The following is a 27903-nucleotide window of genomic DNA, read 5'->3' as shown; positions in this document are numbered from 1 at the left end:
GACACAGGTAATCTTCCCCCGACCCTTTCCTCAGGCATACCCCACCCCACCCTCACTTCACCAGAAGTGAAACTCAGATTTTGACATCATGGAAAGCAAGTGGGTGTAGGAACTACACTGTTAGGAGTTTGGAAAAAAAGTACATTAAAAAGTACTTTGACCACCTTCCCTAAAAATCTTAGACTCCACTGCTTCCTTAACCATCTTTTGCTTGTAGCCCCAACAACTATTCATGTCAATATATGATTTCAAACAATTGTGAAAAAACACCACTTTTTAGGATCTGTTCCCTCCCCACAGGCTCACTCTGCTACCCCATTTCTACTCCCATCCCCTACCCCTTCAACCATAGTAGTTCAGCTTTTATATGCTTTTTGGTTTACTCTTCTGTGTGAGATTTGATTAGAAAGAAGAGTGCTCTTGGCTAAAATTAGCTGTCAAATTTCTGCCTTAGAGCAAGTCAGGTATTTATCTCTCAATCCATATTCTGCTTGACTAAACTATGAAGGTAGGTACTTTGTATCACAGAAAATATCAGGACAGATTCATTCCTTCCGTAACATTTCACTGACTAAATGCCTATTCTGTACAAAAGAGCATACTAGTGCCTTATGGAGCTGAAACCCGGATGGGGGATGAGATCATGCTTTATGTGTTAAGATAAGAGAATTTGAGCCAAAAAAAGTTGCAGACCAAGTGCTCTTCTGGGAGCTGGGCATTCCTGCCAGGGCATCAGAAGAGTCTTTGATCCAAAGATGGCATCAGGTCTGGCCCTGGACAGATGAGCTTTCAAAGCAGAAGGGGCAGCCAGAAACATTCTTAGAGGATAGGGAGCACCCTGGTAAGACCAGCACTTCAGGGGCTTGGAGGAATACGATAGGAGGCAAATATGAAAATATAAATCCCACAGATTTTACTCTAGTTGGTATATTCAGAAGTCATCTTTCAAGAATTTCTGGCTGGGCACAGTGGCTCATGCTTGTTATCCCAGAACTTTGGTAGGCCGAGGCAGGCAGATGGCATGAGCCTAGGCATTCAAGACCAGCCTGGACAACATGGTGAAACCCTGTCTCTACAAAAAATACAAAAAATATCCAGATGTGGTGGTGTACACCTATAGTCCCAGTTACTTGGGAAGCTGAGGTGGGAGGATCACCTGAGCCCGGGAAGCGGAGGTTGCAGTGAGCTGGGATCACGCCAGTGCACTCCAGCCTGGGCGATAGAATGAGACCCTTCTCAAAAAAAAAAAAAAAAAGAAAGAAAGGAATTTCCATTTAAAAACTTGTTGAACTATTAAAATTGTAATACGTGCTCTATTTCTCAATGCATGATATAGATCAACATTTTCTTTCTGTTTCTGTCAGGTCATGGAACATCCTTTAGTATTGACTGCAATGTCTGTTCTTGTTTTGCTGGCAATTTGGTGTGCTCTACCCGCCTTTGCCTCAGTGAGCACAGTTCAGAAGATGACCGTCGTACCTTCACAGGTGACTGTGATCGCCCAGAGTCTATCCTCAGGGGCCATCATTTCTTTGCACACATTTTTCCCTTCAAGGCAGCTTCTCCAGTCTTAACTGCAAATGTACACAATAAAATCAATACAGAATCTAAGGGCAAGATGCTTTTCCTCCCTGGATCTCAGTTTCTTCCTCTATGAATTGAAGGTATTATACTAAATGGTGTCTTAGGGCCCTTAGCACTAATATTCTGGAATTTCATGAGTCAAAAAGAACAGAGCCAGTGATTGGAATGGGTTTAATTAAATTGAACTTTTCTACCTGGTAGAATACCCCATTTACCCCTACTGCTATGATCTAAAATGTCCATGCATGTTCTCAGTTTGTTTCTCAGCACCTTCTTCCTCAGCCTACCTTAGCTTACTTCTTCATCTAGACTCCCACAAACAATAATATCCCAGAATATTACTTTCTTGACTTTCCTATGCTTTGCTGCTCTTATTATTCTTACACCAACATAAATAAGTGAAAAGGCTAGTGAGATGGGATGCTTTCCTCTCGTGAAGCTATTGTTGCCAATAGCAACAGCACAGTCTGCTGGTATATCTTGGTATCTGCTTTTTCCTAGATCTAAAATACCTTTGGTTGTGGGTAAAAAGTTACTAGGTAGCTGCCCTTGCCCCCATTTCACACTGCTGCAGTGGCAACTTGATTCTTCTTTCCCCAGAATTAGTATTACATGTGGAGAGGGGTGGGGGCCGGGTGGAGGAGAAGTGGAGGAGAGGAGAGTAAGGATTTACCAACCTTGTACCTCCAGCCCATTGGAAATAAAAAGGGGATCAGAAATAAGAAGTGAATGGCACACTGGTAAGGAAGTAGAGGTAGGACGAACACTACCCCAGCCTTCACTGCTTTATTATCATCATCCTTTATTATTATCCTTTGCCCTGCTCAAGCAAGGACTATTCATTCTGCTTAGAGAAACCATAGAGGGATATGGGGATAAAGAATAAGCAAAGGATTTACAAGGAAGACTTTTTAAAATTTTTTTGTTAATGTCTAAATGTTTTTAGAAGTTGAGCTTTACAACTAGCAAGACCCCTGTTTCCTATAGTGTGTGGCCCCTGGTGTCCTGGGATAAATTAAGTCAATGACTGTTGATCTAGCAGACTAAGGAAATTTTACTGACCCAAAACTGTGCCACATTTCTTGGGACCCAGTGTCCCACTCCAAATGTGACTCAGAGAAAGAAGTTCATAACAATTTGTAAGTCTTAAAATTACAGTAATTTTCTAAGTTACTGTCTTGGACATGAGAGTGGAAGGAACCTACAACCTTCACTCTTTCTTTTTGTTTTTTCTGAGAAGGAGCTTTGCTTTTGTTGCCCAGGCTGGAGTGCAATGGCGTGATCTCGGCTTACCACAACCTCCGCCTCCTGGGGTCAAGCAATTCTCCTGCCTCAGCCTCCCAAGTAGCTAGGAATGACAGGCATGCGCCACCATGCCATTCTAATTTTGTATTTTTAGTAGAGATGGGGTTTCTCCATGTTGGTCAGGCTGGTCTCAAACTCCCGACCTCAGGTGATCCGCCCACCTCAGCCTCTCAAAGTGCTGGGATTACAGGCGTGAGCCACTGTGCCCAGCCCACTCTTTCTTATGCTTGGTATTAGCCTTTAACATTCAAGAAATCCCCACACCAGACTTCAAACATCTAAATTCTAGATTTTATATGCCAAATCAGGAGAAACAGTCTTTACTTTCCCTACCTATAGCCTTGTTAATAGGGGTCTCTACCTGGGATCAAAGTCTAGGGGGCCCTCAACTAGTTGGCAATAAAAAGGACAAAGGAAAGCCATCTTGCAGATGAGCTATTCAGAGCATTGCTGCCTTTAAAAACCCTGTCAGAATACAAAAAAAAAAAAAAAAAAAAAAAATTAGCTGGGCGTGGTGGCACGCGCCTGTAGTCCCAGCTACTCGGGAGGCTGAGGCAGGAGAATGGCGTGAACCTGGGAGGCGGAGCTTGCAGTGAGCCAAGATTGCGCCACTGCACTCCAGCCTGGGCGACAGAGCGAGACTCCATCTCAAAAAAAAAAAAAAAAAAACCCTGTCAGAGATCGGAGAGGTTTTTCCTGACTTAATTTACAATTCTATTTTAACGTGAGACCTTCACATGATTGCTCATGGTTTGCCTTAACAAGGAAATATAAGGGGAGGGGGAATATACACATACATATTTTTGAGGCTGTTTCCTCTCCTCAGGTCTGCCCTGTAACTGTGCAGATCAGTTTGTCCCTGTATGTGGGCAGAATGGGCGCACTTACCCCAGTGCCTGCATTGCTCGCTGTGTGGGCCTCCAAGACCATCAGTTTGAGTTTGGATCATGCATGTCAAAGGATCCATGTAATCCTAATCCCTGCCAAAAAAACCAAAGGTAAGTCAAATGGCTTCTTATTTTATTCAACTGAAGACTAGTACTTACAAAGCATCTACCATATACCAGACAGTGAAAACAGAAAGGTAAATTAAGAAATCGCTGCTGCCCTGAAGAGTTTGGAGTCTGGAGGGAAAGAGAGCCATGTAAAGCTGCTTGATAAGGTGCTGCGATTGGGAGCCCAGAAGTAGGGCAGTTAATGCAGCCTGGGGAAGGCCCTGGGGGAGCCTCTAGAGATTGTGATACCTAGCTGAATCTAGAAAGATGAGTAAGAGATTGCAGGCAAGGTTTGCAGTAGAGAAAAAGAAGTGGTAGTGAAGGCAGACTAACAAGAGTGGTGGCTGCTGGAAATGTTATCTCCGTAACATTGTTATCTCCATAACATGGTGTCTGTTGGGCACTAAAGCAGTTCTGTAAGACTGAAACAGAAAAGGTAACATAAGGAGAGGTAGCAGAAGAGACAAGAGAAAAGGGTCTATTCTTATTAGTAGCTGTCACCTGATAGTCAAGGGAAATTTTCTTCTAGTTATATGCAACCGTTTTAGAAATTGGACGTGAGAAATCTCTGGAAATGCAACTTCACTACTATTTGAAATTACTTGTTTTGAGCTCCTTTCTCTGCTGTTTCCTCACTTGAGCTCAGAAGACAGTTGCCCCAGCCTTAATGATGGATTTCTGTATGGGGCAGCCACCACGGCAGGCATCTTGCTGACCCTTAGGTTACAGCCTTCTGGAAGCAGAGTGTTCACTGGCTTGCCTGAATGACCTGAACAATACACATTCCAATGCCACAGTGCTTTCCTAAGCAATTGCTGCTTCTCCATCCTGAAAACCCTGGTGTAATATGGAGGGAGGGGGAGACTCTCTCATGTGTTAAAATAAATGGCAAAGAATTAGTCATCCATCTGCCAAATTTTATACAATGAAACTAATCCAAGAAAGTTTCTATGGAAAGAAGACAGGACGCAATGCATAAGAAATAAGCTGAAAGAATAATACAGGTTGTGTTGGGAGGTAGAATTGAGGATTGTCTTAATATTTTTTCATTTGTTTTATCCATTGGCTAGCCTTTCTGAATGAGGTTGTCTTGCTTTTATAATAAAACAATAAAAATAAATGTCAAAGTGGGAAGGCTTTCTTGAGTATATACAAGATTGAAAAATTCAGCTACGTGAACCTCAAAATTTTCTGCATGGTAACAGACAAATGACACACTGGAAGGAATATCACAGAGAAAGCGCTGATGTCCTTGTAATATAAAGAGCCCCTGCAAATCAATTTGAGAAAGATCAACCTAATATCAAAATGGACAGAGATCAATAACCTAATAGAAAAATGGACCAAGGACATAAACATAAAAAAAGAAATCCAAATGGTTCTTAAACATTTGAAAAGGTACTTTTATTTGTTAGGGTAAGTAATTCCAGCTACTGTATACAAATTCCAAAATATCAATAATTTCACAGAGTAGATAATTACATAGAGCCCATTTGTTTCTTCAGCAGGCGGCTTTCCATGTGGTCATTCAGAGACGTGGGATCCTTCCATATAGTGACCCAGTCTTCTCCTACAGCCTCATAGTCCTCTTCTGTGTCTTCTGCATCTGGACAGCAGATAAGAGAAGGGAGATAGTGGGGATTGCTCTTAAGAAGCTTTAATAGGCCACATCTAAAAGTAACATTCATCACTACTTCCAGCCACATTCCATTGTCTAGAACTCAGTCCGTTGGCCATAATGAATTCCAGGGAGACTGGGAGATATAATTTAGATACATACCCAGGAAGAAAGTGAAGTGAATTTGATAAACATCTAGCCAATCTGCCACAATGCTTAACCTTCTTCATATTAAGAGAAATGTAAATTAAATTAAAACTACAATTGTGTACCACTTTCCATCTATCAGACTGGCAAAGCTAAAGTTTGATAACATGGTATAGGGAAATAGCTGCTTTCGTACAAGAGGGAGCTGGAGGAGGATTGGTACATTCTCTATGGAGGGCAGTTTGGCCAAATTTGCAGTTTTAAATGCACATACCCTTTGGATTAGCACATATAAATGCTTATCCTTACATAAAATATATCTCTAAGGATAAATAAGAAAGTGGTAGCTCACACGTGTAATCCCAGCACTTTGGGAAGCCGAGGCAGGCAGATCGCTTGAGCTCAGGAGTTCGAGACTAGCCTGGGCAACATGGTGAAACCCTTTCTCTACCAAAAATTAGCCAGACATGGTGGCTTCCACCTGTGGTCCCAGCTACTCGGGAGGCTGAGGCAGGAGAATTGCTTGAACCCGGGAGACAGAGGCTGCAGTAAGCCGAGATGGTGCCACTGCACTCCAGCCTGGGGGACAGAACAAGACTCCATCTAAAAACAAAACAAAACAAAACAAAAAACACTAAAAGAAAGAAATTGGTAATAGTGGTTCCTCTAGGGAAGGGAACTAGGTGTCTAGGACACAAGAGTAGAAGGGAGGCCTATTTTTCACTGTATACCATGTTGTACTTTTTCAGTTTCACCATGGGCTTGTATTATGTGTTCAAAAAATAATTAATTGTGGCCGGGCACGGTGGCTCATACCTGTAATCCCAGCACTTTGGGAGGCAGAGGTGGGTGAATCACTTGAGGCCAGAAGTTCAAGACCAGCCTGGCCAACATGGTGAAATCCCATCTCTACTAAAAATATAAAAATTAGCCGGGCGTGGTGGCACACGCCTGTAATTCCAGCTACTCAGGAGGCTGAGGCAGGAGACTCTCTTGAACCCGGGAAGCAGAGGTTGCAGTAAGCTGAGATCACGCCACTGCCCTCCAGCCTGGGTGACAGAGCAAGACTCTGTCTCAAATAATAATAATAATAATAATTGTTAAGAATTGTATTCATCCATCAAGTATCTACTAATGTTCCAGGCATTTTTCTAAACATTAGGACATAACAACAAGCAAGACAGATCAAGTCTCTGCCCTGCTCACGTTTACTTTTATTTGCCCCCAGATTCTCAACCTTTTTTTTATGATCCTCTTATTTCCATATACTCAAATTGATCAAGCTTTTTCTCTCAAAGTTACCAAATTTCTCCTGATATTCCTGTTTCTCATCCCTGGCGTGTTAGTAAGTAATGAAGTTCTAAATATTATTTTCCATTATTTCTCTTCAAATATTTTAAATTTCCATAAAACCATAACTAAGTGCATTGTAATTTCAAACCATTTCATGCATAGTGACGGTGGTAGTGATTTTGGTGCAGGTTAGCCCTAAAAAGAGTATAAATCATTTCCTTTGAAATTAAAATAACACTAGCTACTATATGCTTCCTCTTTTATTTTATAAACTAAAATTTATATATCTTAGTACTTAAAATACCCAGTGAAAGCTAAACATTTTCATGGGTCTTATCTTCTTATAGAAAGTTATGTAAACCCTTTATAAAAATTAGGAAAGCAGAAAAAAGCCTAAAGAAGAAAAGAATCATCATCCCTAGCCCCTCTGAAGGAGCTCAGGAATTGAGAATGAAGCAAGGTCCTCATCTTACTAGGAAAGACCAGCTTCATGGTGGCATTCTCTCAGTCATTTGCAACCAGCTGGTATCAGATCCTCGGTCTTGTAGGCACAAAAACCTGAATTATTTTAGGACAAAGAGTGAGGCCTTTTTTTTTTTTTTTTTTTTTAAGACAGAGTTTTGCTCTTGTTGCCCAGGCTGGGGTGCAATGGCGCGATATCAGCTCACCGCAACCTTCGCCTCCTGGGTTCAAGCGATTCTCCTGCCTCAGCCTCCTGAGTAGCTGGGATTACAGGCATGCGCCACCATGCCTGGCTAATTTTGTATTTTTAGTAGAGATGGGGTTTCTCCATGTTGGTCAGGCTGGTCTCGACTCCCGACCTCAGGTGATCCACCCGCCTCGGCCTTCCAAAGTGCTAGCATTACAGGCGTGAGCCACCGCGCCCAGCTGAGGCCTTTTCTTAAGATAGATTCATATTAGCCAAGCTGAAAGTTAAGCCCGTGGAAGTGTTTCATTTGTTATTGAATGCAAGGGCCTCCAGCCTCAGGCTCCAGCCTATCTCTTGGCCTCATATCATGGCCCTTCTGCTATAGGTCTGTCTGTGCCTCCTTGGCTCCTGCCCTCTGGATCACCTGCCATTTCCCCAGCACCACATTCCTTGAGCATCACACCTATGTTCATGGCTGCTCTCTCAGCCTGGCAAGCCCATGCTGCCCCCTTTACCCCCCCACCCTCCAGCTAGAACACTGCCTCCTCCCCATGCTTTCTTCAGGCTCCCCAGACGAGAATGACTCATCCCCGCAAGCTTTGTGCACATCTTTTCTACTTTTTAGCCTACTGTATATACAGGCTTGACTCTCCCACTCTACATAAGCTCTTTGGAAACAGGACTGTCCTGATTCATCTCTTGCTCTCTCTTCAGCCTCCTATCCCTCATCTAGTGCTTTGCTAGCCCCACCACAGTCCCTCCCTACATTGGCTCATGGTGCTGCATTCATCTTTTTCAGGTGCATACCCAAACCACAGGTCTGCCTGACGACTTTTGATAAATTTGGATGTAGCCAGTATGAGTGTGTACCAAGACAGCTCGCGTGTGACCAGGTCCAAGATCCTGTTTGTGACACAGACCACATGGAGCACAACAATCTCTGCACTTTATACCAAAGAGGAAAAAGCCTCTCTTACAAAGGTCCCTGCCAGGTACAGTGCTTTGGCTGACAAAACAAAGTACACTAGGGATAAAATTGGTTTATGATATTTTACAGATGAATCAACAGTAAGACCAGCCGAGGGTCTTCTGTGAATCCTGTCAAATCTATAGCACCCAGTCCTCCACTAAAAAGGAAGACTGGCTCCTTCTCCTTACTCTGGAAGCTATCTTGCTAGTGTGTGTACCTTTGCACATCTGGTGTACAAGCAAGAACAGAGAGTGGCTTCTTGCAGTCCACTCCTAGGAAAAGAACTTAAAAGTTTCACAACCCTGGCATGGTCAACATCATTCTTACTTCTCATAGTTCTCTGGGCCCTCACTAAGAAACAAAGCAGGAAGCATGTGAGTCAAAACCAAGAAAAGTTTTCCTACTCTTCCCACATCAGTCCCACCTCCCAAGGTACTGAAAAGTCATTGAAATTTTCTTTAAGACTTAATGTCTTTTTACATAAGCTTATCTCTCAGTTTTGTAGGTTTATGGAATCTGCATTTATGTTTTAAGGAAAAAAACTGGGCCGGGCGCGGTGGCTCACGCCTGTAATCCCAGCACTTTAGGAGGCAGAAGAGGTGGATCACAAGGTCAGGAGTTCAAGACCAGCTTGACCAACATGGTGAAACCCCATCTCTACTAAAAATACAAAAATTAGCTGGGCATGGTGGCACATGCCTGTAATCCCAGCTACTCAGGAGGCTGAGGCAGGAGAATCGCTTGAACCCGGGAGGCGGAAGTTGCAGTGAGCCGAGATCATGCCATTGCACTCCAGCCTGGGCGACAGAGCAAGACTCCATCTAAAAAAAAAGAAAAAACCAAGGACAATTCCTTTTGAGGCTTCTCTCATGCACCACTGTTTTTATGCTTGCCCCTCTCCCTGGGGCCGCGCTTTGGGGCTAGCATCCGCTGCCCACAACCAGCTGACACTTAAAATGATTGCTTCACATTCTCTGGTCTTCATGGTTAGAAAAATTCCATCATGATGTCTCCCTGAAACATGCTTGTTTTCTCTCAGAGCCCCTGTGCCATTTGCATTGATCCCGTCTACCCTGAATTCTGTCTTCCCCTACTTGTTCCCTTCTCCTGGCTGTGATTTTTCTCTGATCTATTCCTGACCTACCTGTTGGCTCCAGAGTCTGTCTACCCCACTGCTCCCCCAACTCCTCCCTCTCCTTATCCCATACCCAGCATGAAATGATAAGACCTCTGCATTTGCATGAAGATTGATCTGGTCATCTTAAAGAGGCGCTTCTGGGATACTAACAGAAGTCTGAGCAGAGCAGAGAGAGGTAGCAGGAAAGAAGATTTTTATCTCTTATCAGTTCACATGGAATAAGCACCCAGATCCCAGAGAGGCTGAGAAAAGTAATCTTTCAGCTCATCTGGAGACACCCATATTGCTGCCCACGCCACCACCACCCCCAGCATTTAGCCCACCTCAGGAACTTAAGAGGTCCTCATAATTTATACCTGTGTCTTTTTTCCTTCCTGAAAATAGGGAGGCATGCTGTGTACTCTTGGTTGGGAAAGGTACAACATAGACATTTCCAGGCTAAATGTGATTTGTTTGCCCTCAGCCCTTTTGCAGAGCAACCGAGCCCGTATGTGGGCACAATGGTGAGACCTACAGCAGCGTGTGTGCTGCCTACTCGGATCGCGTGGCAGTCGATTACTATGGGGACTGCCAGGCCGTCGGAGTCCTCTCAGAGCACAGCTCCGTCGCCGAGTGTGCTTCTGTCAAGTGTCCTTCGCTCTTGGCAGCTGGATGCAAACCCATCATCCCACCGGGTAGGCTGGCAGTATCGGGGTGGACAGGGGAGGACTGAGAAGATTTGCTTATCCACCTCCAGAGAGTGAGTCATTGAGAAGAGAGCTGACTAGCTCATTTACGTTTTTCAGAAAGTCTTGAAGAGATTCTTATGCTGATCATACTCACTACTTTGGGTTGACCTTAAAAAACTAGGGCTTGCCTTCGATATCATCTGGTGTCCTGCTACTTTAAAACAATACAGCAGCCTTTTCTCAAGCTAAATCTTACACCAAACACCAATATATAAACAGATAAAGCAGTATTCAATTATGAAAATTAGGGTTATTAAATGCATAATGTTTACTTATTACGAAGTTAACAAATAATGAATTACTAATTAATGAATAATTAAAGTAGTTTTGATGAACACAAACTTTTGAAATTGAGAGAAACAGAAGATAGTTGTTGTCTTAGATTGGCCTTAACATCTAATTTAATTGTTTTACTTGCATATAATCAGAAAAGTTTTGTTTCATACAGACTGTTTTTAGCAATAACAGTTTTTTAAAACAGCTTACCTTACAATCTCACACTCTTAGTCAAACAGAAGTAGCAGAAGAGACTTTATTCCAAGTCTGCACAGAACAGGTTAATCTGGATCTAACAGGTTCATTCCTCCATCCGTTAATTCATCAAATGTTTATTTAGCTTTCACTATGTGCCAGACGCTCCTCTAAGCACTGGGGACACAGCAGTGAGAAAAACAAAGCCCTTTTCCTTCTAGAGACCATGTTCTGAGGGAGGTGACAGACCAAACATAAGTTGCCATGCAAATCTGCACTAAACCAGATGGCAGCAAGTACGATGACACGAAATGAAGGGGAATCGGAGGGGCCCAGGGCAGAGAGGCTGCTAATGGATTGGTAAAATCTCTGTCGTGTGAAAATACGGCATAATATTATATTTGATTATGCCATATTCTGTTATGGGTTTTAGCAGTTTAAAATAATTTTTAAAATTAAATTTGAATCGGTCGGGCGTGGTGGCTCACACCTGTAATCCCAGCACTTTGGGAGGCCGAGGCAGGCGGATCACGAGATAAGGAGATCGAAACCATCCTGGCTAACACGGTGAAACCCTGTCTCTACTAAAAATACAAAAAAATTAGCCGGGCATGGTGGCGGGCACCTGTAGTCCCAGCTACTCTGGAGGCTGAGGCAGGAGAATGGCGTGAACCCGGGAGGCGGAGCTTGCAGTGAGCCGAGATCGCGCCACTGCACTCTAGCCTGGGCGACAGAGCGAGACTCTGTCTCAAAAAAAAAAAAAAATTAAATTTGAATCAAACACTCATGGAACCCCTGAAACACCAACTCCCTTATTTTGCAGACAGGGAAACAAGGCCTGGCAGAAGCATTTGCCCAGAAGCACACAGTGAGTTTTGAGGCAGAGCAGGATCAGGCCCCAGGTCTCTTGAAAAGCCAGCTGTCTCTATGCTATCTGCACCACAGCCTTCTCACTCCAAGGAGTGGTGAAGGATGAAAAGCAGGGGTAGAGGAAGGATTTTGGTAAATGTAGAGATGAGAGGACTCCAGGTTGGTCAAGGAGCTTATATGAAGGTACAGTCTTTGGGAAGGACACTGTAACTCTCCTGCCCAAAATGAAGGGCTGGACATTTCACTAAGGATTTTAAATTCTCTTTGTTTCTAATTCTGAACACACATAAAATGGTTTCTGTTATACAGGTGCTTGTTGCCCATTATGTGCTGGGATGTTAAGAGTTTTATTTGACAAAGAAAAACTGGATACTATTGCTAAGGTAAATTGCTTTATATTCAGATGCTATTGAAATCTTATTGCTAAGCCTCTCAGTAATCCTAGAGAGTAGAATGTGTTGTCCTCATTCATAGATAAAGAAACTAATCTTCAGAAAAGCAACTTTCCCAGGGCCATATAGCCCTTAATCAGTAGGATGAGGGTTTGCACCCAGGCTGGCTGACTCCCAAGCCCATGTTCCTCCCCCCTACACCCTGGCTGTGCACATCACAGTCAGCATGAGCCTTTCTTAGAAAAGGCCCCTGCTGGCACAGTAAGCATAGGTGGGGCTGCAGGCAGAGCCAGGTAGCCAGAGACTGGTGGGTGCCCAGGTGGTTTTGAGGTCGCCTCCCCTCACACCAGTCCCCGTGCCTCCTGAGGGGACCTTCTGGAGCCCTGCCCGTTCCCTGCATAGTTCTGCCCTTTCTCTTTTCTGCACCATCACAGGGCTCCAGAAATGTTGCACCCAACACTTGCCACAACCTAGAGATTTAGCCCCATTTTGATTACAAACACCTGTATTTTTAAAAACCCTGTGACCTCTACCTCAGAACAGTCACTTTTTGCAAAAGTGTTCTGGTGAAAGTATATATCTTCACTACAGAGTTTCTCAGTCAGGCAAAACCCCATTGTGATGGACTGGAGATTCAGAATTTGGCCTAGCAAAGCTGCGGTTGGGCCTTCCGTTGAGGGCTGTGTGGTCAAAAGAGCCTCCTCAGCTGGCAGCCCAAAGCAAGGGAGCTTAGGCAGTCATAGGAATTCTTCTTTTTTTCAGGTAATACATGTTTTCTCTTTCCAGGTAACAAATAAAAAGCCAATAACAGTTCTGGAAATACTTCAGAAAATCCGCATGCACGTGTCTGTCCCACAGTGTGATGTGTTTGGATACTTCAGCATTGAATCAGAAATTGTGATCCTGATCATTCCCGTCGATCACTATCCAAAAGCTCTGCAGGTGAGTTCAGCACATGTTGTGAAGCCATCTTGTCACTTTCAAGTTTGGTGCACCTAGGAGGGGGTGGGCACAAACTAGGACCGAGGAAGGATCCGTGGGTGAGGGAGTGGAGGCATTTGGGAAGTTCAGCGGGACAGGAGGGGGAAAAGCAAGGCAATCTCTAAAGGACTGAGCACTTTGCCAGTGGCTGAGACCTGGTGCACATTTGACAGTGGGATGCAGAGGCACCAGGGGAGGGGAGGGATTAAGATACTGTGACTGGGAGCGTGCACAGCTGGAAGGGGTCCGAGAAATCACTGTCTCTAATCCACCCATTGTACAGACGAGGCAGCTGATGCCCAAGCCGGGGAAGGAACTGGTGCAGGTCATGCAGTGATAAAGCCAGAATAGACTCCAATCTCCTGAGAGCTGTGTGCCCACTGTGGAGGAAGATCCCATCAGAGCTGGTCATGTGGGCTCTAGTGTTTCTTTATCAGTCTGGAGACATGTAGAACCCCACTCACGTAGACCCAAGTTTCAACATCAAAGGCAGTGAGGGCTCAAGGGAAGGGAACGAAGGCAAGCAGTCTGTGAATCACTAGGAAGTTCATCTCGTCCAGTTGTTTTCCTTTTCATGTTTCAATGGACATTAAAATTGTATTCTGTGTGACCCTAACTAACCATGTAAGGATAAAGTCTAAATGTGGGTAAGAGGTGTGGGTAACAGGTGTGGAAAAATGAAAACAGTTGATTGATTAGGGCAGTGGCATTGTGGATTATTTCTTGTCTTTCTCTTTTCTTTTTTCTTCTTTTCTTTTCTTTGAGATGGGATCTTGCTACATTGCCCAGGCTGGTCTCGAACTCCTGGGCTCAAGCTACCCTCCCACCTTGGCCTCCCAGAGTGCTAGGATTACAGGCATGAGCCACAACACATGGCCAATTATTTCTTTTCTGGTTTGATTTCCATTAATGCTGCTATATTTATGTAATAAACTAAAACTATAATAAAATGTTACTTTGGATAAGAACAGAAGGACAAAGAGAAAGTAAATGCCCTCTGAGGCCACGCTACTTTTAGGATATACGTGGAATTTGTCTGGCTTGATGTTGAAAACGTTCTGTGGTTTTATATTAAGGGAACCTTGTTTCTCCTCACAGATTGAAGCCTGCAATAAAGAAGCAGAAAAGATTGAGTCCCTTATCAACTCTGACAGCCCGACTTTGGCGTCCCATGTCCCTCTCTCTGCCCTCATCATTTCCCAGGTACAGGTCTCCAGCAGTGTGCCATCGGCCAGTGTCAGGGCCAGGCCTTCTTGCCACTCCCTCCTCCTTCCCCTCAGCTTGAGCCTTGCCTTGCACTTGCTCTGGACATATAACTGACTGCCCACGGAAAGTGCAGAATGCTCCTCCACCTCACTCTCCTGCCTTGAAAAAGACATTCAGGACTGCTGGTTTGTAGTTGAATAGTGGCCAAGGAAAGGCACATGTCACCTCTATTCGCCACACAGTATTTTTTTTTTAATCCGCCAATATTAGTAGGATTTTTGTTTTGTTTTTACAAATGTTAAAATGTGTTGTTCCAAATACTAATGAAAACAGAATGTCTCTTCCTGGTAGACCACTGCCATATGATTTACATTTCCTCACCATAAGGGTCCCCCACTCTAAAGCAAATTTATCACTGGGAAATGAGATGACCACTTTTTAGAAAGATAATTCACTGTACTATCAGGTTCACAAACTTCATTTCAGAGTTCTTTTTGAAGTATTTAAGGTTCCCGTTGCATTTGTTTTGTTTACAGATAATTACCTACTCTGGCTAGAAGCTAGGGGTCCCAGTGAAGAGCCACTGCCATTAAAGAATATGAAACATAGATAAAGCATCTTTGAAATTATGTAAATTATCAGGCAAATTTGCATTAAATTACAGAAATTTAATTCAGAACCCCAACTACTGTGTTATGCAAAAGCAAGCTGATTAAATGACACTCATATAATTATATGTTGTAAGCGACAGGCTCACTGGTCACGGATTTGTGTCTGTGACTTTTGTGAAAGGGAGAAGTGACATTGCATCAAAGCATCTTGCATTATGCAATTTTTATATTAACCAGATATATATTCATCGGTATTCATCCGAGTTAAATGTAGAGTTTTTAAACATCAATCTTTAAACCAATTGCTGCTACTTATATAATTGCCAAAAAGTGAAATAATGTGTAGTTCATGTAAATAATACATTATATTTCTATTTTATTATGAAGAAGGTGAATAGCCATATTTGTAAAATGACAATCATGTGTGTTAACCCAGTGCTTTCCGTTCGTGAAAACACATTTGCTTTTTGTGATATGCACAATGTAGATAAGTGTTCTGTCTGACTTTCTTTTTTGATATAGAAGTATAAAGAATTGTGGTTTATATATTTAAATGTGTCAAGCTGAGTATTAAAATGTATGCATGTTGTCTAAGAAATTGAATACTTTGAATGTGTTTCACAGTTTGAAATAAGCTATTTGATGTAATACTTCTTGTGTGTATGCACATGAACTTAGATTTTACATGAAGTATTTTTTCAGTATTATATGTACCCTCTGAAATACATAGGGATATGCGTATTATACCAAAATGTTGCTGAAAAATGGGCACTTAAAGCTTTCAGAATATGTCAGTGCTGATGTAGCATGCTTGTTGCAATTGCCTTTTTTCTGTATAAATGTCTTTAATGCAATATACTGGAAAGCTTTTCTATTTTAATAAAAATAATTTTTATATGATCATGCATGCTTCTAAGCAATGTTGACATTCAAAAAGGAAACCACTGATCACCCTTAGGTGAGCTGTGTCCTTTGCTCTGGGATAAGAAGTCATGGAAATTAGCCGGGTATGGTGGCACATGTCTGTGGTCCCATCTACTCGGGAGGCTGAGGCTGGAGAATCGCTTGAACCTGGGAGGTGGAGGTTACAGTGAGCTGAGATCGCACCACTGTACCCCAACCTGTCTCATACCTGAGACAGAGTGAGACCCTGTCTCAAAAAAAAAAAAAGAAGTCATGGAGTGCTATTATCCCAAGCCAAGGGCCCTGGGAGAACAGGCCAGCTAGGACACAGTTGGTCAGACCAGAGGGCAGGCAGTGACAGAGAGTCAAATACAAAGACCCCAGCTTTCAGCCTTAAGGACAGAGAGAGCTTCAGGGCTTCCAAGACTGCATACTAGGCAGTTCTCCCCACTGTGCTGGTCCTGATGTTCAAGTTCCAGGGTACACCTGGGGCAGGGAGACCATGGGAACATGGAGATGGAGGGCTGCTGATGGGACCAGAGAAGTGGTACCAATCAGCTTAGGCTAAGTCCCCAAAACTTCAGTGGCTTACAACAGAGGCTTCTATTTTGTTCCCTTCACATGTCCATTGTGGGTCAGCTGCCACACCTGATACTATCTTCACTCCAGACCCATTCCAGCGTCCTCACAAAGGGGAGAAAAGAGACATAGAGGACCACAAGCTGGCCCTGAAGTCTCTGCTTGGAAGTGATGCTGTTATTTCTTTCTACGTTTTACTAACCAAAGCAAGTCACATGGCCACTCCAGAGTTCAAAGGGTGGGGACTTACAGTCCTCCCATGGTGTTTTGTGTGTGTTGGGGGAGGGACAGTAAGTATTTTGAATAACACAGTCTACCATAGACATCTTTTCTCATCAGGCTAGGACAATAGCCAGGACTGACAAGATTTTTTATTAGAGAAGTAGATGTTTCCAGCCTGGTCAACATAGCAAGAACCCATCTCAAAGAAAATGCAAGGCGTTTAATAGGACAGGTTGGAGAAGGTGATCAAATGGTACAGGCAACCTGCCATGGGAGGTGTGAGTTGGGGGAGGGAGCATCTAACAAGGGGGAAGACGCAAGCCCTCGAAAAGAGGGTTGGTTTGCACCAGGCCTGGAAGAAACCAGGAGACTTTGCCAGATGGCTTTGAGAAAGGCATTCTAAGTAGGAGGTACAGCTTGAGCAAAGGTGCAGAAACGACAGAGTCCAGGTCCGTTCCAGGGGTAGAACAGCAGGGCTGACATGTTGTGAGGGGCGTGGTGTGGGGAAGTATAAGGCAGATCCGATGTGCCCAGCTTGAATGCCAGGCCACAGTGGCATCCTAAGCCTCTGCCCTTGCCCTTCCAGCTACACTGACCAGCCTGGATAGCTCTAGCCTGCAAAGGATTGTGTGCCCCAAACTTCAGTGCCATGAGACCTTCAAGACCATCCACTGATCTTGTTACTAGGCAGTGCTTCCCTCCGTCCTGTGAGCACCCTGGACTCTCCTGAGGAAATAATAACTGAGCAGGCTGGGGGCCAGGGTTCCCTTAGGCCTGGTCCCCACCCTTAGAGTTCAGCCAGGGTCTCTTTCAGCTCCACTGTGGGAGGAAACTTAAACCCACCAGGAACACTGATTGTCACTGAAGAAACTGCACTTTCCTTCGTTTGATTCAATGCTTCTCTTTCAGCCTTGGGCTGATGGGAGTCAGGCCCACACACTCCCACAGAGGGTGCTCTAATTCTCAGAGGGACAGGAGGCCCCGCTTCAGGGGCCTTTCCTTCCCTGCCTCCCAGCTGCAGAAGAGGCTTGAGTTGTGCACTTTGCAAGCTGAGAGAAAGTGAAGGCAGAGGGGTCATTCCCAGGGATGAGCCAGTCCTTCCAGCAGTCCAGCAATCTTGGGGCTGGAGGGCAGATTTCCACGGTGCACACAGAGGGAAACCAAGAGTACAGGGACCAAGCTGTGGTTACACAGGGAGTCAGGGTGAAGCCACGGCCAGAGGCCAGGTCCAGGCTTTCCCTGGCACAAGGCAGCCAGGCAGGATTTGTACTTCTCAGAAATGGAACTGGCCATAAAGGAGGTTGCCATGAAGGTAGATGCCAGAAGGTGAGCAGAGTGAAACAGTTCCAAGGCCAGGTGAGCCTGGGTGGGTCTGAGCAAACAGGTTCAAGGAGCATCAGGAATCATAAAAAGTAACTGACACAGTTCGCCAGCTCACTTTCTAGGGCAGTTTAGGGAGTGCTTTTCACCATGTTGTCTCCTGGCCCAAAGCAAAACGCCTCACGCAGAGAGCAAATGCCAAGTCTAAGGTTGAGTTTCATTCTAGAGCCCAGCCTCAGGGCATTAGGCTGATGGTGGAGAGGGCAGGGAAGGAAGCCTCACAGGGTGAACACTCTGTCCCCTGGCTCCACCCACTTTTCCATTATTCCAAAATGAAGTTCACTGTATTGTTTTTTCCTTGTAAAAGTTACGTGTGCACCTTCCCCCAAGTACTTGGAAATATAAACAAAGGAAAAAAAATCCCACACCTTCCTCTCCCTGCCTCTACAAATAAGTGCAGAATCCTTCTAGAGCCTTCTCTGTACGTATCTATCTCTCTGTGTAATCAGGGCAAGGTACCTCCTCTGTCTGCAATGGGGAGGAGGTGGTTACCTCACTGCCCTGTGCGGAGAAATTGAGGGAAACGGTTTCATATTTGGGATGTTGTCTACTGGGCGGTACTTCCTTGCCTAAAGGTTCATAGGTGGAAGCCCTATCTTGGCCAGAACCCACCAGCTAATCAGGGGGTGGGTCTTTTCCTAAAGACCACCTCCTCTGTCTTCTCCGGACCAATCTCCCACTGAACTCTACTGCAAATGCAACCAGTTGCTTTGCCAAACAGAAGTGTAACCACTTAGGCCGGGCGCGATGGCTCATGCCTGTAATCCCAGCACTTTGGGAGGCTGAGGCAGGTAGATCACTTGAGCTCAGGGGTTCGAGACAAGCCTAGGCACCATGGCAAAACCCCATCTCTACAAAAAATACAAAGGCGTGGTGGCATGTCCCTGTGGTCCTAGCTACTTGGGAGGCCAAGGAGGGAGAATGGTTTGAGCCAGGGTGGTTGAGGCTGCAGTGAGCCAAGATCATGCCACTGCACTCCCGCCTGGGCAACTGAGTGAGACCCTGTCTCATCCAAAAAAAAAAAAAAAAGAAGAAGAAGAAGAAGGCTAACCATTTATGTTGGTCAGGGTCCTAGCAGGAAAACGAATGGTCCACCCAAATTAGGATTAATTGGAGGAAAGTTTAATAAAGGGGCTATTTATAAAGGTGTGGGCAGCATGTAGGGAAACCACAAGGCATAGTACAACACGCCAGGCCTCAAAGTGGAGCTGTTAGCACCTCTAACCCCTAAGCCTAACGGAGAAGCCATTGCTTCTCTCCCTTGGGTCTCCTCTCACAGCTCCCACTGGGAACCCAGTTGAAAACCCAAGGACCAGGCAGCCTGTGCTGGTAGTCATACAGGTCAGCCTTCTGGGGCAGAGATCAGGGCAGAGAGTGGAAATAAGGAAGGAAGTGGAGCAAAAAGAAGATACCCAGCACAGCAGGCCAGGGTGACACCAAGAAGAGCACTCAGTCGGTTGCACCACTCATTTTGGAGAAAGGGCTCTCGGCTTAACCCTTTGGACCATGTTCTGCTGAATGCTCCTTCCTGACCTTGCTCAGCCTCCTCAATTCCTCTCTGTCTTCCTCTTACAGCCCTTTATCAAGCCCACATTTGCCAGTGCCTCCACCCAGCTCCCTAAGAATTCCTCAGCCCTCTGCAACCCAAGAAAGCAGTCCAGGCCCCATGCCCCTTCTTGTCCCCCTTCTTGCTGGCACTCTTCTGACCAAAAGCCTAGAGCAGAACTGCAGTGCACTAGTGCAGGCTATTGCAGAAACTTCCTTCTGCCCGGGATTTGCTGGCTCTGAAGTGGAGGGTTGGGCTCTGGCCCCAAAAGGAGGGGAGTAGGGGGAAGGTGGACGCCTGGATCCAGCTCACCTTCTTCATCATCAGGAAGCTGCCCCACAGCAGGCACGCATCCTCATGGCAAGTATTCATGTTCTTCCTACAATGGCCCAGTCTGGCCACGTGTGAGCAGAGCAGAGAGTCCTCATGATAAAACGGATTTGGTCGTGTGTTTGTGAAATAAGCCCATATTGGGTGATTTTGAAACTCGTTTTTGTGGTTGCTATTGTAAATGTTTCCCCCATGACATAGTCCAACTGGTTATTGATACTATGTAATAAACTAATTGATTTTTAAAAATTTTTTGGACCCCCTGGCTGTCATTTTAAATTTCATATTACTTTATATTTATTGGATTTTCTGAGGTTTTTCCAGGGAGAAGCCATAATGAAAACTTTGCTCTTTCTTTTTCAAAGAGATAAGATACCTCTTATTTCTTCTTGTTGCTCTAGTATTGGCTAGAACTCCCAGAACAATATTGAATAGCAGTGGGGACTGCAAGAAACCTTGTTGTGTTTTGGATTTTAATGGGGATGTCTCCATTGTTTTATTGTGAAGCATGACATGTTTGCTTTAAGCGTAACATGTTTTACTGTTAGTTTCAAGGGACTTCTTTTTATTCTGCTATGGAAAAATAAGAGTTTTTTTAAACTCAGTAATAAATACTCAATTGTATCAAATATATTCCAGCATCCATTCACAGTATATTTTTCTTTGACTTATTAATATTGTGAATATATTTCTTTTTTTTTCTTCTCCCCGAGACAGTCTTACTCTGTCATCCCGGCTGGAGTGCAGTGGTGCAATCACGGCTTACTGCAACCTCCAACTCCCGGGCTTAAGCAATCCTCCTGCTTCAGCCTTCCAAATAGCTGGGACTATCAGCACATGCCACTATGCCCAGCTAGTTTTTATTTTATTTCATTTATTTTTGAGACGTCTTCTCTCCCTGCCGCCCAGGCTGGAGTGCAGTGGCCGTGATCTCGGCTCACTGTAACCTTCCGCCTTCCGGGTTCAAGTGATTCTCCTGCCTCAGGCTCCCGAATAGCTGGGACTACAGGGGCTTGCTACCACGCCCGGCTAATTTTTTGTATTTTTGTTTTTGCGGGTGTTTTGTTGTGTTGTGTTGTGTTGTGTTTTTGAGACAGAGTTTTACTCTTGTTGTCCAGGCTGGGTACAATGGCGCGATCTCGGCTCACTGCAAGCTCCGCCTCCTGGGTTCAAGCGATTCTTCTGACTCAGCCTCCCGAGTAGCTGGGACTTGCAGGCGCATGCCACCATGCCCAGCTATTTTTTGCATTTTTAGTAGAGGCGGGGTTTCCCCATATTGGCCAGGCTGGTTCCTCTTCTTAAATATTAATAATTTGTATTTTCTTAGAAAATTGCCCAATTAAGGAAAATTATTAGTGAGCAGTTGTCTATATGTTTTTTCTGAACACTTCTAAAAAAAGATTACATCCCCTTTTTATTACTAATGTGGTACATTTGAGTTTTCTCTTCTTTTAGACTTTTTTATTCATTTGATTTTGTAGTGATATATCTATTTGATATGTCTTCCAGCTCTAGGTTATATTTTTCAATCTTGCTCTTTATCTGTTTTCTACTATATAATTTTTTGTTTTTATCTACATTAACTGCTTTAGTCAATTTTAAACATCTTATAGCAATCTTATTATAGAAACATTTTCCTGTATTTGCTTATATTTATCCATGTATTCTTCTGTCCATCCATCTTACCTTTTATGTGTTTCAAAGTTGAATCCATTTAATTTTTTATGGTTTCCAAAGTAAGTTGAAAACATCAATACATTTTACCCTGAAACACTTCCGCATTCATTCACTATTTCTTTATGTTTCTTTCCTTTCACTTATTTTTTGTTGTTTAGCTCCTTTAGTTCAGTGCTTTACTTTTCTTTTTAAATAAGTAATATAATAATATTTAAGATTTACTAACTGGCTGGGCACAGCGGCTCACACCTGTAATCCCAGCATTTTGGGAGGCTGAGGCAGGTGGATCACCTGAGGTCAGGAGTTTGAGACCAGCCTGGCCAACATGGTGAAACCCCGTCTCTACTAAATATACAAAAACTAGCCAAGCATGGTGGCACATGCCTGTAAGGTCTGTAATCCCAGCTACTCGAGAGACTGAGGCAGGAGAATCACTCGAACCTGGGAGGCAGAGGTTGTAGTGAGTCGAGACTGTGCCACTGCACTCCAGCCTGGGCGACAGAAAAAGACTCCATCTCAAAAAAAAAAAAAAAAAATTAACTAAAAAAATTAACTCTCATGTTTCAGGACAGTTTAGGGAAATTTTTAAATCAGACATCAGGGGAGAATCTTCTCCCTCCAGACCCCAAATTAGGTAATAGACTATTTTTATAAGTCAATGCATGTAAGATTCAGAATTCTAAGAAAAAGATGTCAATAAGAAAAGACTTTTTGGCTGGGCCCAGTGGTTCATGCTTGTAATCCCAGCACTTTGGGAGGCCGAGACAGGTAGATTACCTGAGGTCAGGAATTTGAGACCAGCTTGACCAATATGATGAAACCCTGTCTCTACGAAAAATACAAAAATTAGCCTGGGATGGTGGCAAGCACCTGTAATCCCAGCTACCTAGGAGGCTGAGACAGGAGAATAGCTTGAACCAGGTAGGCGGAGGTTGCAGTTAACCAAAATCATGCCACCACACTCCAGCCTGGGTAACAAAGCAAGACTCCGTCTCAAATTAAAAGAAAAAAAAGAGAGAGAGACTTAATTTTTTTTTTTTTTTTAAAGACAGGGTCTCACTCCGTTACCCAGGCTGGAGTACAGTAGCATGATCAGAATTCACTGCAGCCTTGAGCTCCTGGGCTTAAGCCATCCTCCCACTTCAGCCTCCTGAGTAGCAGGGACTACAGGTGTGTGCACCACACCCAGCTATTTATTTTTAATTTTTTGTAGAGATAGGGTCTTGCCATGTTGTCCAGGCTGCTCTTGAATTCCTGGCCCCAAGCTATCCTCCCACCTTGGACTCCTATGGCACTGGGATTACAGGCATGAGCCATCCTGCCTGGCCAATAAGAAGGAGTTTTTCATTAAAATCCCTTTATTTTCAAGTCAAGGAAGTATTAAGTTATAAGAAGTTACTGTCTGTACTTTTTTTCTCAGTCCTTTGATGGTGAATCTTCTTTCCTTACAGGTTTCAACCCTCTGGGCACAGAGTCAAATATTCCCCTCTTAGGAAGGGTATACAAGGCCGGGTGCAGTGGCTCATGCCTATAATCCCAGCACTTTGGGAGGCCGAGGAGGGCAGATCATGAGGTCAGGAGTTTGAGACCAGCCTGGCCAACATGGTGAAACTCTGTCTCTACTAAAAATACAAAAATCAGCCGGGCATGGTGGCGCGCGCCTGTAATTCCAGCTACTCGGGAGGCTGAGCCAGGAGAATTTCTTGAACCCAGGAGGCAGAGGCTGCAGTGAGCCGAGATCATACCACTGCAGTTCAGCCTGGGCAACAGAGCAAGACTCCATCTCAAAAAAAGAAAAAGAAAAAGAAAAGCAGAGCAAGATATTTTGAGCCCAGGTCTAACTCACAACCGATGTTCATATTTCTCATGCTGTATACTTTCCTCTAAGTACATCTTTGGCTGCATCCCATGTATTTTCTAACCACAATAATAAAGAAAGCATAACAGGATAAAATAAGGAGACTTTCTGCCAGTTTTCTTTCCCCCACTTTTCTAGTTGTCATGGCCTTTCACCCACTGGCTATTACAGTGAATTTTTTATTCCGAAAACCTCTGCCAATCAAGAGCCGCATAGTTTGTTTCATAAACCAGTTTGGGGAATAATTCATAATGATGTAAGAGCTTAGACACTGAGAAGGGGCTGAGTCATGGGGTGCAGCATGTTCTGGGAAAACAGATTTAGGACAGAAACAAAATTTCTCCTTTTAAGAATGGAGATACGATTGACATTCGCTGGTTTTTGGCTTTTCAGCATGTGGTAGAGTCTCTATTTGAATGTAAAAGACCCTTTCTAACTCTGGCAGCTTGTGGGGTTTGGAGAGGGGGTGGGAAATTTCCTTGGTTCTCTTTGTTTATTTATTTTATTAATTTTTTTGAGACAGAGTCTCGCTCTGTTGCCCAGGCTGGAGTGCGGTGGCACAATCTCGGCTCACTGCAACCTCCACCTCCTGGGTTCAAGCGATTCTCGTGCCTCAGCCTCCTGAGTAGCTGAGACTACAGTCTCGCGCCACCATGCCAGGCTAATTTTTTGTATTTTTAGTAGAGACGGGTTTCACCACGTTGGTCAGGTTTGTCTCGAACTCCTTACCTCAGGTGATCTGCCCACCTCAGCTTCCCAAAGTGTTGGGATTACAGGCGTGAGCCACCGCGCCTAGCACTGTGTTCTCTTTCTGGGTGCTTGTGTGAAGGCTTGTGACTCAGGCGCGGCCAGATGGATGCACCTGTCCAAGCACCCGAGTCTAGAGGAGGCAACTCAAAGGTGTGGAGAGGAGCCCAGAAAGATTAGGAATTTATCCCAAAGAAACTGAAGTAGATGTGAGTTTCCTTGAGTGTGTTAAGTTTTCTATCAGCAGCAGAATTCGAGCTTGCCCTAGAGAAACAAAGTTACTTTTTACAATCAAAATTGTGACTGTGAAATATTACACACATGAAAATGAGTGATATTTAAAGACCGCTTTTAAAATGCATCTCAATCTTAAAAAAAAAAAAAAATCCTCTAAGCCAGGTGCAGTGGCACTCACCTGTAGTCCCAGCTACTTGGGAGGCAGAGGCAGGACAATCATCTGACCCAGGAATTCAAGGCTGCAGTGAGCTACTGCACTCCAGCCTGGGCACCATAGCAAGACACCATCGCTAAAAAAATTATCTAAGATAAGTATTATTATCTTCATTTTACAGACGAGAAAACAGACATGGAGAAACCCGAGCACCCAAACCAGAGCCACAATCTCTGTGGGCAGCAGAGCTAGAAACTGAACTTGGCCCACAGGACTTCAAACCCATGTTCCACACTCTTAACAATTACCGAGTTTTTGTTGTTGTTGTTTTTTGTTTTTTTTTAGACAGGGGCTTGCTCTGTTGCCCAGGCTAAAGTACAGTGGCACAATCATAGCTCACTACAGCCTCGACCTCCCAGGATCAAATGATTCTCCCATCTCAGCCTCCTGAGGAGCTGGGACCACAGGCATGTGCCACCACACCTGGCTAATTTTTGTAATTTTTTTTTTTTAATTTTGTGAGACACAGGGTCCCTCTATATTGTCCAGGCTCGTCTCAAACTCCTGTTCTCAAGCGATTCACCTGCCCTGGCTTCCCAAAGTGCTAGGATTACAGGTGTGAGCCACCACGCCCAGCCTGCAGAGTATTCAGATTGTCATTTATATCTGAACGTGTTTTGATTTTACCTTTCAGTGCTGTAAGAGGATTTTTTTATTTTCTAGATGATTCAAAAATTTTTAGCCAATCTTTTGTTATTTAGTTTTAGTTTTATTACATTGTGCTCAGAAATTGTGACTGAATTTTTTCTACTTTCAGGAATTTATTACAGCTTAGTTTAAGACCTAACATTTGGTCAATTTTTGTATTTATTCCATACAAATTTGAAAATAACGTTATTGGGCTGGGCGTGTTGGCTCACGCCTGTAAACCCAGCATTTTGGGAGGCCAAGGCGGGTGGATCACCTGAGATCAGGAGTTTGAGACCAGCCTGGCCAACATGGAGAAATCCCGTTTCTACTAAAAACACAAAAATTAGCTGGACGTGGTGGCACGTGCCTGTAATCCCAGCTACTGGGGTCAAGGGGAGGGCACTGAGGCAGGAGAATTGCTTGAACCTGGGAGGTGGAGGTTGCAGTGAGCCAAGATCAAGACACTGTACTCTAGCCTGGGCAACAGAGGGAGACTCCATCTCAAAAAGAAAAAAGAAAATAATGTTATCAAGTATGAATGGTATTAATACAAATTAAAAGGCAGATATTGTCAGACAGGATTAAAAAAAAAGACCTAACTGCATCTTGTCAACTATAAGATGTCTATTTTAAATATAAAGAAACAGGTTAAAAGTTAAAAGATGGAGTAGTGGTGGCTGGGCGGGGTGGCTCACGCCTCTAATCCCAACACTTTGGGAGGCCAACGTGGGTAGATCACTTGAGTTCAAGGACAGCCTGGCCAATATGGTGAAACCCCGTCTCTACTAAAAATACAAAAAATTAGCTGGGCATGGTGGCACATGCCTGTAATCCCAGCTACTTGGGAGGCTGAGGCAGGAGAATTGCTTGAACCCGGGAGGTGGAGGGTGCAGTGATCCGAGATCGCACCACTGCACCCCAGCCTATGAGACAGAGCGAGACTGTCTCAAAACACACACACACACACACACACACACACACACACACACACACACACACAAAACAGACAATACATTGGGTCAATCACTCTTCTTTGTGTCTGACCTTTGTGGCCATTTGTCTCTTGTGTCTGATGCCTGAACAGCGACTCCCTCTCCAACTAGCCCACGGCCCTGGTCGGGGTTGACTTTGGCACTGCCCTAACACCCTCCATTCAGCACACTGTTCCTTCATGTGCCTGCTGCTAAGGTTATGAATTTCTAAGTTAGGAAATGCATCCACTCTCAGCCCCTCTCGCCTCCAGTCCTCAGACCTCAAGGTGTCAGTGAAATGTGGTGGTCCCAGATGGGCTTCCCTCTGCGTGCAGTGAGCAGCCCGCTGAGCCTCACTGTCTCCACCCAAGGCCTTAAAGTTTTTGTTATGTGAAATACAGCCTTCTAGAGATTCTAGGGGCAACATGGAATTCTTCCTACTGTGTTTATTTGATTATTTCAATAGGCATTTGTTGACAAAATGGGAGAGGGAATTGAATAGAGGGGGTTAGATCCCCACCTAGCACCAGGAGTCCCTTTTGTTTGTTTATAGAGATGGGAGGGGGGGTCTCACTATATTGCCTCAGGCTGGTCTTGAACTCCTGGGCTCAAGAATCCTCCCACCTCCGCCTCCTGAAGTGCTGGGATTACAGGCGTGAGCCACCGCACCCAGCCCCAGGAGTCCCTTTTGAATCAGGGTTGGGCACCAACTTGACCCATACTGAATACTTTAGGTGACTGTAACACAATGGTAAAAATTTGCATATATAAACAGATGTAAACATAGAAACATAGTAAAAATATGGTATCATAATCTCTTGGGACTACCACAGTATATGTGGTCTGGCATTGACTGAAATGTCTTTACTCATGACGGTACTAAAATACAGTAGGTGTATTTGCCTGACATGGGGAAAGGAATAGAGAGCACAGTGCCCAGCCATTGCCCTGTGGGACATTCGTAAGCCGTTGGTATTACAAATTCTAGCCTTATCATCAGTGGGTCAGCTCACTTCAGTGCCCATTCATTGAAAAGCCTTAAAATTCGCTTCCTTCATTTGGGGTGTACTGAGCCCCTTCCCCAGAAAGGAGCGCTTGCGGGAAGTCTGGCACAGGTGACTAGGGCTGTGCCGTCAAGTAAGTGCACTTCTCCCACGGGGCAGGGGCCATAGGTGGGACCACATCTCCCCAGTACCTGGTGTGTGCTGCCCCCAGGGTCAGGGCACCTGGCAGTTGGAAAGACCCGCAGACCCCGAGGGATGGGCAGCACTGGAATGGTGGCTCCAGGGCCAGCACTCCCGGAGGAGGGACCGCCTGAGGAAAGGCAGGGAGGTGGGAAATCCCAGAACATGTTTGGGGAATGACAAGACATCTAGTTTGACTGGAGTATGGGGAAAAGGTGGGGCGTTGGGGAGACAGGTCTGGGGCCAGACTGCAGGGGTGGGAATTGGCTTGGTCTGGGAGGCAATGAGGGGCGAGCGGACGGGTCAGAGGCGGCGGCGCTTCCACCCCGACTGGCAGTAGAGGGCGTGTCCTAGGAGAGGAGCATCCCCCTCCCCGGACCAGCCGCCCTCCGGAGCCCAGAGTCACCGGAGATGGGGGCACACCCCGGGGCTGCGTGTGTCGTGTCAGGCCGCGGCAGGGAGAGGCC

At 44.7% G+C, this 27903-nt stretch overlaps 1 protein-coding gene across 5 annotated transcripts in view; it reads left to right on the top strand.

The window, feature by feature from the left end:
- The window catches only part of RECK (reversion inducing cysteine rich protein with kazal motifs), an 87594-nt gene extending 71733 nt beyond the window's left edge, over positions 1-15861 (top strand). For all 5 annotated transcript variants that reach the window (XM_034967414.3, XM_055092046.2, XM_034967415.3 and 2 more), the window contains 7 exons: positions 1365-1487; positions 3716-3887; positions 8391-8583; positions 10163-10373; positions 12078-12151; positions 12947-13102; positions 14240-15861. In XM_034967414.3, coding sequence (XP_034823305.1) covers positions 1365-1487; positions 3716-3887; positions 8391-8583; positions 10163-10373; positions 12078-12151; positions 12947-13102; positions 14240-14461 — 1151 coding nt within the window. In that variant the 3' untranslated portion in view covers positions 14462-15861. The remainder of the gene's footprint in view (positions 1-1364; positions 1488-3715; positions 3888-8390; positions 8584-10162; positions 10374-12077; positions 12152-12946; positions 13103-14239) is intronic.
- The last annotated feature ends 12042 nt before the right edge of the window (positions 15862-27903 follow it).

This window comes from Pan paniscus, chromosome 11 (assembly GCF_029289425.2).
Source record: "Pan paniscus chromosome 11, NHGRI_mPanPan1-v2.0_pri, whole genome shotgun sequence".
NCBI classification, from domain to species: Eukaryota; Metazoa; Chordata; class Mammalia; order Primates; family Hominidae; genus Pan; species Pan paniscus.
This window is presented reverse-complemented; position numbering and strand designations above follow the sequence as displayed.